The sequence below is a fragment of the Rhinolophus sinicus genome, linkage group LG10 (genome assembly GCF_036562045.2).
Source record: "Rhinolophus sinicus isolate RSC01 linkage group LG10, ASM3656204v1, whole genome shotgun sequence".
Taxonomy (NCBI): domain Eukaryota; kingdom Metazoa; phylum Chordata; class Mammalia; order Chiroptera; family Rhinolophidae; genus Rhinolophus; species Rhinolophus sinicus.
Window position 1 is genome coordinate 17690237 of NC_133759.1, and position 17654 is coordinate 17707890.

At 45.7% G+C, this 17654-nt stretch overlaps 1 protein-coding gene and 1 long non-coding RNA gene across 3 annotated transcripts in view; both read right to left on the reverse strand.

Annotated features, from left to right (window-relative positions):
* CMTM7 (CKLF like MARVEL transmembrane domain containing 7) overlaps positions 1-17551 on the reverse strand; it is a 47501-nt gene extending 29950 nt beyond the window's left edge. For both annotated transcript variants that reach the window (XM_019727740.2, XM_019727741.2), the window contains exon 1: positions 17326-17551. In XM_019727740.2, the coding sequence (XP_019583299.1) occupies positions 17326-17484 (159 nt within the window). In that variant the 5' untranslated portion in view covers positions 17485-17551. The remainder of the gene's footprint in view (positions 1-17325) is intronic.
* LOC141567183 (uncharacterized) lies at positions 4824-10133 on the reverse strand. The gene is made up of 2 exons (XR_012489627.1): positions 6392-10133; positions 4824-5041 (listed from the first exon to the last, which is right to left on the reverse strand). It is a non-coding gene; the product is annotated as an uncharacterized LOC141567183 (long non-coding RNA).
* Positions 17552-17654: the final 103 nt, after the last annotated feature.

A 17654-nucleotide genomic window follows, 5' to 3' on the forward strand; every position in this document is an offset into this window, starting at 1 on the left:
ATATATATCTTATATATTACCTGTTTTTTACGTAATTTAAGTTTTAAAAATAGTAATTACACAGCAGAGATAGCTAAGTGATATCAAAATCTGTGCTCTTCCTTCCAAATTATAGCGCTGTGGCTGAGAAGCGTCTGAGAAGTGGCACCTAGCCAGGGAACAAGGAAGGGGAAAGGCTATTGTGTTAAAACACTGATACGTGAGGGTTTATTTGTTACAGCAGGTAGCTTTACACTAATACGATTAAGAACTGTGAGAAATGCCCTGAATGAAAAGAACAGGGCGCTACTAGAGGGGTTATAAGGGAAATGTAAATTAGAAAACTCTGAGTGGCTTTATAATTATTATAATCTTATTATTATAATCTAATTATCAGAATCTTATAATGGTCAATTAATTGGTACATTTGTTCTGATGACATGTCACTACCCTTATGGACCATATTCATGCTGTAAATTAGAAATTATTTTGAAAGCAATAAAATAACATCCGTATCCTATGAGTGAATAATCCCCTCTCTCAGAATTTGTCTTAAGGAAAGTAACCTTAAGAAAGCTCTCCTACACACTACAAAAAAAAGGATTAGCAAAATTTTTTGGTAAAGAACCAGAGAGTAAGTATTTTAGGGTCTGAAGGTCATATAATCGCTATGGAAACGACTGCACTCTGCTGCCTGGTGCGAAAGCAGTCATACGCAGTACCTAAATGAGTGGGCGTGGCTGTGTACCAATAAAATTTTATTTAAAAAAACAGCTGGCAGGCCGAATTTGGATGGCAGGCTATAGTTTGCCAACCCCTACAAACATTCAATGTAATATCAGTTATAATAGCTCAAAGCTCAAAGACAACCTACATGTTCAAAAGTGAACGGTTATTAAAGAATATGCACGTAGACAATCTCACAATTATAAAGATTTTATAGCAACAAAGCCATGCTACTAAATACTAAATTTTATGACAAAGAAAATAAGAGGGAAGCACAATCCATGACTGTAATTGCTAGGAATACAGCCCTGAAAACTTCTATCTATACACTTACACAAAGACCCAACAGGAACATTTGTGGCATTTGTGCAATTGCGGGCCATGGGTGAATTTTGTTTTTTTAAATACTTTTTTGGATCTAATTATGTTAATGTTGCTCTAATCATATTTGTGTAATAACATGAAATCTCAAAAATAAAACGCTAGACCTATAAAATGCTTTTTGTGGAAGGCCTACATGAAACAGGTAAATTAACATGCTCACTGCATCATTCATTCCTTCAGCAGTTCCCGTAAGACACCTGACAATGACGAAGTTGTCAAAGCCTAATAGAACTACTACTGACTGACTTCTGTGGCTAACCGCTCTCCCACACTCCACCAGTACCAAAAAGCCCATTTTGTGAACTCACCAAGACGTTTTCAAACTCTCTACCTTCTCTCTCAGCTCTGAGCCTTTGCATAGGTTGTTCCCTTTTCAGAACACTCTTCCCACCTTTTCCTCCTGCGTTGCCCCTTCCTATCCTCAGGCGTCAGCCTGGAGGTTCCTTACCCACAGCTTAGGGCGGACCTGTTCTCTGGCTCACAGCACGCTCTGTGTCCTCCTTCATGGTGCTCAGCACCCTCGCACCAATCACACTTCACTGATTCAAAGATGCTCACTCTTGCACATCTGTACTTCCCTCAAGGCAGAGGTGTCGTCTACAATTGCTGCCGGCCCGACCACACAGCAATTCTGGTGCTGTGTGCCAACATTCAATCTGCTGACAAGAAAACTAACAGAACGGGTGTCAGCATGGAAGAAAATCCCGGAGCAAGAGTGGAACACTCTTTGAAGCCCTGAGAACCAGAGGTTTTGTGGGACTGAGATAGTGAGATGGCCAATAGGGCACGTTTAGCATCATTCCCCGAAGCAGGAGTCCAAAGGCAGCTTATGAGCCCAGCCCCTAATGGTTTTCAGTTCTTTTATGGATTCTTCTAAGGACGACTGTATTGCTCACATTCTTGATGGCACAGAGGATGACAGTGTGTGGGTAAAAATACATTTTCAAGAAAAGAATTTAGAAGAGGCGGGCTCTGACGGCACATAAATTTTAAGAATACCTTAACTAATTTATTTTCCTTCACCAATTTTCCTTTATATGTATGCACAAGAATATATAACATCTCCATTTAATTAAGTCTGAAAGATTTCTTTCAATAATCATAAACTAAAAATTTTAAATAAGAGATTTGTGCCATCACATAACTAAACACATTTCCTTCCTTCCTTCCTTCCTTCCTCCCTCTTCTTTCCTTCCCTTCTTAGCAGTGCCTAAAACAATGGTGCCTTAGAGGTGATAAAACACACCTGTTTAGTGCCCAGATTTCCAGCCCAGAGGGGAGGGGCCAGATCTGTCTTGTTCACCGCTGTACCCCCCAGCAGCTGGCAGAGGGCTGGGACAGAGTAGGCACTAAATAAATACCTGACAAAGTGACTTGAAGTAGCCTTGGCCAGGTAAACAGCCACGAGTAGGACCACACCAAAGGGTTAGTTCCCGAGCCAGAAATAGAAATCTGAAAGTGAGCTGGCCATGTCTGGCACTCAATTCCTTTAGCCTTTAATCCACTACAGTAATGCCACTATTCAGTGTTTTCTGGTGTTGCTTTAAATTAGGAACCCTGTCCTGACCACTTGACAAATGGACAGACACTTCCCTCATCCCTTGGCTTATGTCTGTTTGCCTTGGCACAGGAACCAGGTGTTTTGATGGTGTGAGTCAGTGGAAACCTGTCCGCTCTACCACACAAAAAAGAAGGGTGTTCTCAGGCTGTACCTTTATCAGAAACTCTGGGTTGGGCACTGCACCCCTCTCCCTCCTGGGATGCCCACCTGCATCTCCTCTTAGCCTCTCGTGGCTCTGCCCGGAGACTCCGTGCTTCCTGGCGTGCCATCCTGAAGTGATGGTCTCAGGCCCCAGCACACATTCTGGGCCTACACCTCACCTCTCAACAGGCACCTCCTGACACAGCATTACTGTGTTTTCTCAGGAAGTTCCCAGTCACTCAAGTGCTTCATCCAGACTGACTTTTTTGAAAGGAGTGCTATTACCAGAGGCCTTGGCAAAGAAAATATGCTAGCATCCATCCTTCCATTCATTCAAAACAAATTATGAGTGCTTTCTATTTTCCAGGCACCACCTTAGGAAGTAGGCGCTCCATGGTGACCCAGACAGAAAGGTCAGTGCTGGCCCCACTGCAGTCCAGGTCCTCGTGGTAAAGACCCACCATAAATGAGTAACAAGTGAACAAGGTGATTTCGGCTACAGAAGTGCTGTGAAGAAATAAGAACTGGGCAATAGGATAGGGTGATGGGGGGGTGCTTTAGGTTGGAGTTAGGGGAACTACTTTAAATCAGGGGCTGGGGAAGGCCCTTCAGAGGCAGGACAGGGAACAACCCAGCAGGGAAGCAGGCAGTCTCTAGACTGGGGCTTGTTTCTGTTTCCTTATCTTTAAATATGAAAAAATAAGGTCTTAAGAGTCCTCTGCACACAACTGAAAGAGAATCCCGCCTCTTAAAAGCCGTGGACAGGAAGTGGCAAATACCACTTCCACTCTCATTCCATTGATGAGAACTAGCTGCATGGCCACAGTTAAACACAACGGCTGCAGGAAATGTGTCTGTACAGCGGTCAACCAGAAACAAGCCCATGCTGTGAAAGAGGGAGCATGAGTTTTTGGTTAACAGCTAAATAGCTCTACCCCTATATGGCAATATCTGACTGCATAATTACCATGAATTCAGATGGTTGGCAAAAAATGTGAAAAATAACAGTACCTAAGTCAGAGGGCTGCTGTGAGGATTCAATGAGGTAAGTCGTGTCAAGTTCCTAGAACAGGACTTGGTCGGTGATGAGGCCTCAGTAACTCTTAGCCATTGTCCCAAGGATATAACATTTGAGCTGAGCTTTTTTTTTTTTTAACAGGACATTCAGTTAAGCTCAATTTGAACTATTAACTTCAGATAGGAAGGTAGCAAAAGGAACTTTTGTGAAAACAAAAGCACTAAAATTGAAATAAGGTGTGTCATAGTCCAAACATGTTGTCTTTTCCTTTTGCCTTGTAACATATTGCTGCAATATGCTGAGAATCAGAGGGGTCCTCCAAGCCAACTGTAACATCCAGCGATGGGTCAGTTCTATTCCCGACTCTTCACAAATGCCAAGGTCAGGAAAGACAAGAAAGGCTGACAAGCTGTTCCAGAGTGCAAGACATCAAAGAGATATGACCACTGAACATAACGTGTGACCATAATGGGATCCCAGACCAGAGAAAGGACATTAGTGGATCAACTGGTGAAATCCGAATAGGGCTGGTAGATTACGTAATGGCACTGGTGTCATCAATTTTGTGATTTAGGTAACCATACTACAGACATGTAAGAGGAGATCCTGCTTAGGAAATGCACACTGATTACTGCTGGACAAAAGGGCATTACATCTGCAACTTACTCTCAAATGGGTCAGAGAAAACAATATGTATATAAATGGAAAAGGATTCAACCAGTGCAGCAAAATGTTAACAACTGGAGAACCTAGAGGAATAGTATATGGGGAGTTCTTTGTACTGTTCCTGCAACGTTTCTGTAAATCTGGAATGATTTATAAACAAAAAGTTATAAAAGGGTATATACACTATTTAGAGGCTTAAATCAAGCAGTTCTACTTGTTCTACTAACATTTAAGAAAACAGCAACTATATTTCACAAACTGTAGATAAAGCAGGGCTAACCTGACCACCTTAATACATATTTTTTAAGCTGCAGTACCTTATCTTTAAAGATTCTACTGGAAAGCTGCAAGTTTTGGCAGTTTAATGGTTTTGCAGGAATTGGGGACATTTCGTTCAGTGCCTGTAGAAGGTCAGAAGCAGGGCTTCTTTGCAATGTAGTTTTCATCTTTTGCTTCCAACCTGCTGCCTGAGAATGACCCTCTGATGTTCTCTTCATGGTTGCCGTCTTTATATTTCCGTTGCCTTTTTCAGCAGAAATGCAAGGATTGCCTCTTTCTTCGAGTAGCTATTAAGGAAAAAGATGTACTAAAATAAAGACTGAGATGCAACTGTCACCCACCGTGGCAGAGGGCAGCCGTCACCTCTGAAATTTCATTCCTGGAAATGAGCAAAGCACTTCTAAATGGAGAAAACATTAACTGCCTATCATCTATTATGCTGAAGATTTTAGTGTCTGACCACAATGGGAAAGTCCTTAATTGGCTGTATCAGTTTCTTCTCGCTGCTGTAACAAACTGCCACAAACTTGGTGGCTCAGAACAACAGAGATGTATTCTTTCACAGTTAGGAGGCCAGAAGCCTGAAATCAGTATCCCTGGGCTAAAATCAAGGTGTCGACAAGCCTGTGCTCTGTCTAGAGACTGAGAATCCAGTCCTTGCTTCTTCCAGCTTCTGGCTCATGGCCACATCCCTGTGATCTCTGTGACATTTGCATATCCCCATGGCCTTCTTCTCATCTGTGTCACAAAAACACCTGTCATTGGATTTAGGGCCCACCCAGATAATACAGATAATTCCTTCAAAATCCTTAATTACATCTAGAAAGACCCTTGTTCCAAATAAGGTAACATACATAGGTTACTGAGATTAGACTGTGGATAGGGTTTCCCACCCGTGTTCTCAGGAATTTTTTTCGCTTTCCTGTTTGTGAATCCCGAGATACAAACTGTTTTCTGTTCTCCACGATGAATCGTTTCCACCAAGTGATGACCAATACTACCAACCATCTGGGTTCAAGGAGCCAATTTTCTGGATTTCCCGACCAACTTTTCTCGGGATTTGGGAACAGAAAAGCGAAAAAAATTCGAGAACGGGCGTGAATTCCCACCTGGAAATCCTAGTGATAAATAGGAAAAATGTCTAAGAGCTACATTATGAGTAGTGCGTTTATTTCCCATTGTGGGTATTACTGGGTTCAAGGAGCCGGTTTTCCCAATTTCCCGACCAACTTTTCTTGGGATTTGGGAATGGGAAAGTGAAAAAAATTCCCTAGAACAGGCAGGAATTCCCACCCAGAAACCCTAACTGTGGATATATATTTGGGGGGAGGGCGCACCATTTGACCCATTACATTTGAAAAGCAATTTTTCATCCCTAAACCACAACTGTATGTTGAAGTAACAATTACATCTATAAATAGGGGATTAATGTCACCACAAACCATCACAGGAGACTTATTGTCAGCAAGGAGCTACCCATCAGGCCCAGGGGATGCATGTTACGCTGCAGAGCTTTTCCTCTGCCCACAGTGGCAGCCAGGAAACAGGACACACTGCTCAATAATGGTGACACTCGAGGTACCCTTGTAAAACCAATGTCACATTATCAATACAAGGGTCAGTGTTGCCTCGTTTACCTTTTCCAAGTGATACAACAGTATGTGTCAATGAGGTCCCATCTCTGAAATCAAATGCCTGTACTCCAGGAAACTTTTTCCGTGGTTATGGTCTTAGGTCCTTCCAAGGAGTTAAAAGAGATACAGTCAAATTATTTATACTACCATGACATTGCTTGTAATTTTCCCATACAGTTTACAGAACTAATTTTGCTCCCTATTGCTTTTATTTTTCATTCAGTAAACATTAATATGTTTTCCTCTTTTCTTGGTTCATAAAGGAGTTGCAAAAATACCACCACTGTTGAAGCGGACAGCAAAAAGTAACATCAAAAGTCCTGTGCGGTCTGTCAGGCCACTGCCTGGTACTGTCCATCCGCAGGACACCAGAACACTGATAAACCAGTTCTGCAGGCAGACAGAGGCAGCAGTCAGATTAGTATGTCCCCAGAGTGCATCAGCTTAGAGCCTCAGCAGAGATCAGATAGGCAAGAAGCAATTCCAGTGGCCCCTGAGGAAGACAAGCCAGCACTCCATTGGTGCCCTGCTCATCTGGGTTCCCTTAACCAGGCCAGCACACCCCCTCCCCAGCTATGGCAGGGGACACCCGCTGCTAACGCCTCCCACCTACAACCTTCTCATGATTTCCCTTGGACGGCTGCAGCTGTCAGGCTCAGAGTCTGTAGCCAATGAAGGGTACAAAAGCCCAGCTCCATTGCATCAAAACATGAGAGTCTCACTTTCCAGAGCTCCCTGCAAGGTCAGGCTGAGGCTAGACTTCTGAAACTCATCTTTGTCTGGCTCCTTCTCTGGCCCTTGCCTTCTTCCCTCACTCAGGAAATCAGGTGCGCAACAACCCCATCTCTGCTCTGCTGCCAGGTAAGCTGACTTCAACACTCCCTGTGATGGATGTCGGGAAATTCTAAGAACCATGCTGGTCACACAGGTCTTCTTGTTTCCTAGACTTTCCAGGCTCTTAATATCTTAAAATTATTGGGATACTGGAGCAGTGGGACTCTGATTACTGTATGAACACTAAGTAGAGCCTTTCTCAATGACAATGGATGTGGAAGACCCCTGAAACCGTCTGGGAGATGGTCACAAGGTGATGTTCGAAAAACAGAGTTACAGGGCAAATGAAAATATGTGCAAGGGCAGGCAACATTTGGCCCAGGAATTCTTTTAGGAATTTCTCTCCTTCTGTTATTCTTGTGTCACACAAAACTGTGATATGTATAAGAGTATCCAGTACAGCACTGCAAGATAACAAAAGATGAAAAATAACCAAAATGCCTGTCAATAGGGGATTGGTTAAATAAATGCACTGTAGTAAACCCATTGTCTGGAACACAATGCAGCGGTTAAAGAGAATGAGGATGACAACATTCTGAATGGATGTGGAATTATCTCCAAGATGGAAAGTTAAGTAACAAAAGTACAGAACAATGAGTATAAGTCAGTTCCCATCTGTGGTGGGAGAACGAACACACACTCACACACACACACACTCCCGAAGGATTGACAAGTGACTGGTATTAGTAGCAGCCTCCAGGGAGGGACAGGGGAAATTGGAGGATTTTCTGTACTTTCAAAATCTTAATCATGTGAATATTATCTTTCCAAAGAAAGTAAGTACAATTTTAACAACTGCACAACCATAGTTATTGTTCAAATCTGGATTTTGTTTCCTAGAAGGGCTCTGGAAAGAGACCAGGGAGGAAAGAGGGACAGCCATGAGATGGAGGCAGTTCTTACAAGCCTCGTGGCTGCAGAAAAGACTCCACACCAGTTTCCTCATCTGTGAAATGGAAATGCTGACACCTCCTTGGGACGCCGCAATGATGAGTGAGTTCTTGCATAGAAAGCATTCAGCACAATGCCCAGAGCAACAATTCAACAAACACATTTACTCCACAAGAGTTCAATGGCATACGGGCATATGACCGCAGCCCATATAAAAACTATATTATTATAAAAACAGCCATTATGCCTTCTGTCCCGTGCACTGCTGTTGCCCCATCTTTCCTTGCCAGATCTGATGCAGGACACATGGGCTTCTGAGGGGATATGAAATATCTACTGCTGCACACACTAAGCTGCTTAAAACAAGAGACATTTATCATCTCACGGTTTCCACTGGTCAGGAGCCGGGGCAGGAGTCCTCTGCTCAGGGTCACACAGAGCTGCAGTCACGATGTTGGCCAGGCTGGGGTTTCATCTGGGACTTTGGGTCCTCCCACAAGTTCTCGTGGTTGTTGGTAGAAATCAGTTAGTGGAAATCAAAGAGGATGAGGTCTCCATTATCTTACTGGCCGTTAGCCAAGGGCTGCTCTTAGCCGCTAGATACCACCCATTGATGCTTGCACACAGCCCTCCGCCAGGCCCTCGGCCAACAAGGCAGTTTACTTCTTCAGGGCCAGCAGGAATCTCTCTGCCTTTGGGAAGGACTCAGTCCCTCTTTTAATGACTTTCCCCTGATTAAGTCATGCCCACCTGGAGATAATCTCCTTTTGATTAGCTCAGAATCAATTCACTTGGGAACTTAATGACATCTGCGACATCCCTTCCCCTTGGCACATAACTACCCTAATCGTGGGCATGAATCCCACCACCTTCGCCATATCTGTTAGTTAGAAGCAAGTCGCAGGTCCTACCCGCACTCAAGAGGATGGAATTACACAAGGTTGTGACTCACCCTTCCGTGGAAGTCACCCTCGGGTGTGTCTGCCACAGTGGGCTAGCCTGGGAACCTGCTTGCCATATGTGGAGAGAGATGGCACACCATGGTGGGAAAAGGCTAGGCCTTGCCACACCGAGGTTCAAATACTGGCTTCAGAATTTAATGAATATTTTGAAATGCGGGCAAGTTACAAAACCTCTCAGCTTTTATTCAACCAAAAGGGGAAAACAAATAACATACAGTCACTGGAAGGATTAAACAAAGGAAAACCGCATGTAAAATCACCTGACATAGTAGATCAGACACTTAAATCTTAGTTCTCCTCTCTAGAGGAACTTATGACTTAAAAACAAAGCCAATACCAAAAGTTTCTTCTTAAGCCTTCCAGCAGCCCTGTGGGTTAACACATGAAAATGTTTTCCAAAATACTATGCACACACTGTCTGTTCAATACCCCAGTGAGGGGTTTTCCCCACTCTGGCTGATTTCAACTTTGGGTGAAATTGTCACTATTACTTGCTGTCACTTCTCATAGCACCTTCTTTTAGATTTGCTGCAACCTGTCCATCAAGGAGGAGCCAAATGGATAAATTACGGTGCAACTAAATGAGGGACTTGTATGCAGTTATCACAACATCATTTTCAAATAAGGTCTAATGACATGGGGACAATACTCGTGGCGTATTGATAATGAAAAATAAATGACCCAAACTGTCCTTTTATGAGCTCAAAATCTGGACTCAAACTGCCTGATTCAAAACTCAGCTTCACTATTTTTGAGTTTGTGGCTTTGGACAGGTTATATAACCTCTCTGTGCCTCAGTAAAATGCAGGTAATGATGGGACCTACCCATCATGAGGAGGAAATGAGGTGACACATGTCAAACACTTAGCCCAGTAGCTGTCACCTAACTCAATGAGTCGTAGATGCTATTATTATTAGTTAAGTATCATTTTGATCATTTGCGAGGACAAGTTAAAAAAAAAGAAGACTTCTTTATAAACAATATTAGCATTATTGCTGCCTTCTTAGGGGAATAAAGAAAATCTAAGAGGAAGAAGTGAGTAAAAGTATCTTGAGGTCATACTATATTTAGTAATTCTGCTTTCCAGAAGGTTCCAATGTACTCAGTACCTACAAGCATTTAGTTAATTGCTCTTCCCCCCACCCTCTCCCCATTTCCTTGTGAAGGCACTCCATTTTATCCATCTTTAAAAATGAGGATGATACTGCTTTTCTCTCAGGGTTCACGGCAATCTTTTCTGTGGGTAATAAGTATAAACCACTCCACAGACGACTTCGCTCTCTTTCTCTATCAATCTGTCCTTCTATCTACCTAAAGTTTAAAAAAAAAAAAAAAAAAAAAAAAAAAGAGTGTGGCTGCTCCAGGAAAAGGAAGAGCCATGTCACTGCCACTGCTGTTTAAACACAAACCAGGTGAAACGCTGTCTCCGCAGAAGCATCTCTGTTACTGGTTTCCGCCAGGGAGCATGGGATGGGATTCCGTCCCATCCTCCTCTTCCTTCAGAAAGACCGGAGTCCGCTGAGCAACCAGCCAGCACTGGGCTCTGAGCCAGGCCACCGGTGCCAGGAGTTGCTAAGGACCCCAGTGAGGAATGTCAGGGAGTGAGCGGCGGGCAAGGGAACCACTGAGCCAGACTGGTGACAAAGAAAGCAAGCATGTGGCAGGCGGCAGGTCGGAGGAGGCTGCCACGGGGAGCACGCCTGGGCCAGCCCAGCAAGGCAGATGGCAGGGGGAGGAAACAGATGGATGTCCAGTGGTGCTGAAGAGGAAGCACCAGTGTGAGAGCCAGGGAGGAGGGGCTGGGAGGAAGGGAGCAGAGAGACGGCCTTTCCCCCTCCCCACAGGAATCCAAACTAACCCACACAGGGAGTCCCCCCAAGTGAGACCTAGGGCCCCTGTAATGCCGGAAACCCTGTGGGACACTCCCCAGACTCACACCAGACCCTGCACACAGCCCCGCTACCCCGCCATGCCCAGCCTGGTAGGCCCGTCAGCTGGTGCTTTCCTCAGTACCATCGCGTCTGGAAGTGGGGGCAGGTGGCTACTTGGGGTGCCCTGGAGGGGAATTCTTGCCAGTGGTTAAGTAATCCACATGCTCTGCAGCCTGAATAAATAAGGTCTTGCACCTGTGTGGTACTATCATTCTTCAAAGGATGCAGATACTGTAGCCATGAGTTAAATACAAGTGCATTTAAAAGCATTATGTGTATACTTGAAACGCATAATAAAAAAGAAGCATCATGGAATTTTCTAGCCCATCGATGTCGTTCCTTTTCCAAATCATCAGACACCAAAAATATTATTACAACTTAAAATATGATTACTATCACATTTGGCTCCTTGAAATTTCTGGATGACAAAGGGACACCCATTAACTCTAGATGTTAAAAAGTCTAGACGATTGTCTAACGCCACCCTGCTCAGGAGGGCAAGAAGCATTTCATTTCTATCTTTGTAAAAGGTCATTGCCATTTACTCAGAGCAAGTATTTACGGGTTTGTACATTAGAACGTCTGTGCAAGGAAGCGCATCACAGCCTTGTTTGTACATGGGCAGAACTGGAAGCGCCCTGAGCCACAATAAGGTGGAAGGGGGTGGTCACACAGGCCATGGTACATCCATGAATGGCTACAACTCGGTTAAAAGCCAAATTGCAGATGAACATTAAGTGACATGAGGAAACATTCATCATATACTAAGCAAACAAGGCATTTTAGAAAATATACATAGTATCCTAATTTTGCAACAAACAAACAAACCCCAACATCCAAATTACGTATGTCTATGATGAAATAGTATACAATTTTACTTTAAATGTTAATCTCTGGGGAGAGGGAGTAGGAGAGTCTAATTTCTTAGTGTCCCAAAGTTTCTACAATGAACAGGTATTACTTTAGTTATCACGAATGAAATTCCTAACTTGTTTAGTGTTTGTAGTTTTGTTTGACCCCTTATGGAAAGTAATTTCTTGTTCAGGACTGGGTTGGTGTCAAACAATCTTAGCAGGGAGGTTCTTTGCTGCCCTTACCTCTCCAACTTCCAGGAAATAGGACATGGGTGGCAGGGGGGCATTTGGGAACCAAACTGGTGACCCCCTGCTACACAGATCTAAAACAGAACATAGAGTGGACCGTTCTGGGTTACGCTGGGTCCTTCTCTACTCATCAGTCATTCACAGCTAGTCCAGAGGCTGAGATTGCCCACAGTCTAATTCCACTTGGGAACTGGGCTGTGAATTTCCAACATGTAGCCCATAATTGCCCTGGCCTGGAGGGTCTTTAGGATTCGCTCTCATGCCAGAAAACTTAGTGTACTCTTGCGAGACTCATCCATCCATCCAGCCTGGCTAGGCTCCTTCAGTCTTATTTCAGACAAAACACCTCTTTAGGATATTAAGTAGGTGCAATGCCCTCATTACTACCCTGAAATGAATAAAATGTATACCTAATATGATCCTAATCCCTGCGACAACCAAGTTTCCACAAAGTTCCAAAATGACCCGCAAGGGGCAGTGCAGGCTGAGAACCAGAATTTCAGTGGTGGGTTGATACTGGCATGATACTTCCCAGATACTCTTAGAATAAGGGCCATACCCTCATCAAGACCTGGCAGGCCTGGGGAGTCTAGTCCCTGCATATTTCTCCAGTCTCACCCATGCCACTCCCACCTTTGTTCCCTCCACTCCAACCATAGCAATACTCCTTCCTCCAGACTCAGAGCCATTGTGTGTGCTTTTCCTTCTTCTGGTAATGCTGTTCCCTCATCCTTCAAATACCCCTTCCTCAGAGAAGCCCTTCCTTACCTCCCAGACAGGTCAGACCTCCTAGTTAATGTTCTATATACAGAGATACTGCATACCTCTCTTTCGTAACCTTTATCACAGTTTACAATTGAATATTTATAATCATTTGATTAATGTTTATTTTCCCTAGTAGAGTATAAAGAGGACAGGGGCTGATCTGTCTTGTTTGCTCTTCGTTCCCCAGTACCCTCGCATGCAGTGGGTGCTCAAATACCTGCTGAATAAATAAATGAACCTTCTGGAAGACATTTCGGTTTCCATCTTTGCTGCCTGTGAAACTACAATCTGATTCTCCTTCCATATTATGGTTCTGCAAATGTCAGTCTGGTTTTCTGCACAGGCTGAAAGGGTCTATCTTATTTACTGCTATATTCCACCTGCTTCACACAGAGTTAAGAAGATAGCAGATGCTCAGTGAATGAGACGAAACTTCATGGGGTAGGAAGGTTAAGAATTGCATAAATATTGGCTCAGGTCTTGCTGTATCTTCTTCCTTTTTACCTACCCCCCTCCCCAACATATCACTTCTCTCCATCTTAACTATACTGAATAGGGACATTTGAAAGGTAAGTGGGGCACTCCCAACCAGACAAACTCATACTCATCTCTCAAGTTTCAACTCAAATGTCACCTTTGTCTTCCCTCCGTCCTTCCTCTCTAATGTGGGCAACCAGCAGAGCTTTCATCTCCCTGACCAGGCAGTTTTGGTATTTATCTGTCTCCTCAGCAGAACCACCGACTTCTTGAGAGCAAGGGCTTTGTCACAGTCATCTGTTTCTGCAGAAATGGAAACGAATGTGCCACACCTAAATGCATGCTGAATAAATGAACCGACTGATGAGGAGTGCTGGGAAGGCCGCAAGCAAGGGCATCCCTTCCAGCTCAGACCCCTCAGGTACCCAGGTGATGCCAACAGACCTGGCTCTTCAGTGCAGACTCTGTGAGGTTCCAGGTGGACGTCCCTTCTTCTAGTAGTGAACATGGACGGGCGCTAAGGGAATGTCCTGATGTGTAGCTGTGGCCCTCCCACATCCAATGGCTTCACGTGGAATCCCCCCTGCACACCCCCAACTCTTCCCTAGATCTATTTCTTTTTAACAGCTTTATTGAAATACAATTCAGACATTTAAAGTGTACAGTTAAATGGTCTTTAGTATCTTCACAGAGTTGTAAAACCATCACCACAATTTTAGAATATTTTCATCACCTCAAAAAGAAACCCCGTACCCATTAGCAGCCACTGCCCATCACTCCACAACCCCCCAGCGCTAAGCAACTGCTCATCCACTTTCCGTCTCTATAAATTTGCCTATTCTGGACATTTCATATATGTGGAATCATATATTGTGGCCGTTTGTGTCTGGCTTCTTTCACTGAGCATAATGTTTTCAAGGTTCGTCCACGTGGTAGCCTGTTTCAGGACTTCATTCCTTTTTCTGATGAATAATATTCTATTGTGTGGATAGACCCCATTTTATTTATCCATTCAGCAGTAAATGGGTTGTTTCTACTTTTTCGCTATGATGAATAATGCTACTGTGAACCTTCACGTACGAGTTTTTGTGTGGACATATGTTTTCATTTCTCGTGAGTATATACCTATCAGTGGAATTTTTGGGTCATGTGGCAATTTTATGTTTCACAGTTTGAGGAACTACCAGACTGTTTGCCAAAGTGGCTGTACCATGTTACACTCCCGCCCACAGTATAGGAGGATTCTGATTTCTTCCCATCCTCCACATCCTTGCTGCTTGTTGCTACGTGTTTTTAATTGCCGCCATCCTATTGGGTGAGAAGTGGTATTTCACTGTGGCCTTGATTTCCCTACGTCTATTAACAAGCAATAGCTCTGCAGTCTTCTGGGGATATAGGCCAGTCAGGCTTGGGTGGGCCCCACTTCTGCTGCTGACAGCTGTGTGACTTCAGTAGCTCAACCTTTCCACCGGTTTCCTCATTTGTCGAACACGTTACTTCACTGGATTCTTAAAAACATTTAATGACACATCCATGGTATATAGTATGGAATTCCTAGCACATTATCAAGAACAATGGTAGGGCTCAAAAAAGATAGCTATTAACAACAACAAAAATCTCCAGTCCCTTTGATTCAACAAGTGTGACTGTATCTCTAGTTTAAAGAGGAAGGCCAAAGAAACTAAACTATCACAGCCACAGGATTATACTCACTGAAATGACACGTCAAGTACCAACATTCACTTAGAAACTCACTGTCTTCCTATTTTCTCACCTCACTTTCCGATAGAGGTGGACCCAAGAAAGGCCCAAAGCAAAGAAAGGAAGCTGTTCTCCAAAGGAATAGCCTTTTCAATGATTTCTTAAGGTTAAATATGTTGAGAGGTTCATTGATCAGACCATGATGAAAACACTTTACAGGAAGTCTAGGGCAGAAGGGTCAGCCTGTTCAGGATGAGAGTATCAGTGGTCAAAATGAGACCCATAGGCGCCCAAAGGTGGCATCCTTTTAGCTGCTTCTGCCCTCCCCCAATGTTTAAACACAGCTATGCATTTTCTAGGAGAGAAGACAAGTAAACATCAAACGCCTAAGCAGGTGCCCCAGAAAAGAGGAGGAGGAGAATGGGGAGGAGTTAGACAAGAGGCCCAAGTAGAGTCCTAAATAGTCTCTCTGTTGCAACATGACCACCCTGCAAGGGCAACTTCACTCCCAAGGGATCTGCTCAAACCAGCCTGCTGCCACAGAGGGTTCCCCAGGGAAGGAAGAAGGTGTAAGAATACCCTGGGCATAGTTTTGCAGGGGCGCACAGAGAAGCAACTCTCTTAAGTCTTTGTTCTCTTCTTTGGAACAATAGGCCCCATCAATGTCATCTGCAACCTGTTACAAGGACCACAGGTGAGACGTTAACTGAGGAGCTTAAAATGAAATGGTGGTTTCTCTTCTCCAGTCTTTGTCCACCAAACTCACAGACCAACACGGAGCCTTCTCATCCCCAATATCTTTGTCCATCAAACTCATGGACCAATTTGGAAGCCTCTGATCCTGATCTCTATTCACCAAACTCATCATTTGACTCAGGTACAAGTATGTCTTCCAATGCTCAGGTAGGACCTGTCTCACCCGACCCATCTTTTAAGGATGGGAGGTAAGCTGGTCCCTTCTGTTTGATGAGATCTCAGCCTGAACCAAAAAAAAATGCCTTGCCCAAAACCAACACTGCTCAGTACAATTTTTTGTTGTTGTTGTTAGTAGTGGCTAACATACCTCTACTTCCTAATTTTTGGTCCATCTGGACACCCTTCTTAGAGAAAAGGGAACTCAGTCCCCTGCCCTTCAGATCTGACCCAAGCAGGAAATGAGACCCCCTCTACATGCACCAGAATAACAGGGCTATGAATGTATGGGCACTTCTCACCCAGTGTCCAGCCCCTTGCGGCTGGTCCACCTTAGCAGGCCCGTTTCTGGGGCTCTGACTTTGCTCCTATCCCCTCATTCCTTTCTCCACATCACTCTTCAAAACGATACCCCCCCACACCCAACATTCTTGCTGCAAACATTACACACATTGAGTCCAACTTACTTTCAAAACACATTGAACTAATGGGAAAGGTGTTTAAGATCAAAATTTTTTAAAAAAGAAAATGAAATGTAAGGGAGAAGAGTGGGGAACACGAGAACTGTTTGGGAGAACTGCCCCAGTGGGAGACCCCTGCCCTGCACAGGTCACACTCAGAGCGCAGACCTTCATCCTGTCTGGCTCCACAGGTGACTCCCATTCAGGCGACCCCACCTCCCCCTAGTAAGTACGGGCTCCTCAAAACTGGCCTTCCCCATTGATCACCCGCCTTCCAGCGGTCCCCTAAGCCCCGGGCCCTCCCCTGGAACTTGAAAGGGCAGAGGACCAGGACGGCTGCCCTAGGGTCCCAATTCTGTCCCCACCCTGGAACGTGAGACCTTCGGACCCCCTCCCTGGGGCGAAAGGGCGCCCAAAGCAGGGAAGCCCTGCGCGCTGGATTCGGAGAAAAGAGGAGGCCGCGGCGGGTGAGGAGGTCGGGTTTCGCTGCCTCAGCGCCGCCGCCAGGGCGACTCTTCCGCCCCCGGCTTGGGTTCGAAGCGGCGCGGCCCAGAGAAGAGGAAGGAAGACGAAAAATGAAGTTCTGCCCGCGGTTTCTATCAGGAGGTGGCTGAGGCCCCGCAGAGGGGTGGCTGGTAGAACCTGGGACCCTGGAGAGGGGTCCACGGGGGCAACGGCCGGGGGGTGGGACTGAGCTCCAGGGCGGGGGCTGCACACTCAACTTTCCCGGGGGAAGCCTTCCTCCAACTTGACTTCAGCGGCGCCGTTCCCCGCCCGCCAGGGGCTCGATGCTCCGGCGGGTTCCGTCCGGCTCCAGCCGCCTGGCGCGTCCCCTCCCGGGACCCCTTTACCCTGGGCCACTCCGTCTGACCCGGCCCCGCTCCCCGGGCCTCTCTTACCATCTGCGCCACTTTCAGCAGGGCCCCGTGGGTGCGGGGGTAGACGGGGTCCAGCAGCCCCTCGGAGGGGCTCGCGCCCCGCTGCCCCGCGCCAGCCCCGGGTCCGAACGCGCTGCCGCTGCTGCACGTGGTGCGGACGAGCCCGGCTCCGTGCGACATCGCGCGGCCCCTGCCCGCCGGCCGCCTCCCGCGGCCGCGGCCGAGGGGCCAGATAAGGCGGGGCGGGGGCGGGGCGGGGCGGGGCGGGGCGGGGGGGCGGCCCGCGGCGGGGAGGGCGGGGCGCACGCGTCCTCTGCCCGCGCGGGAGGCGCCCATCCAGCTGTGGCTGG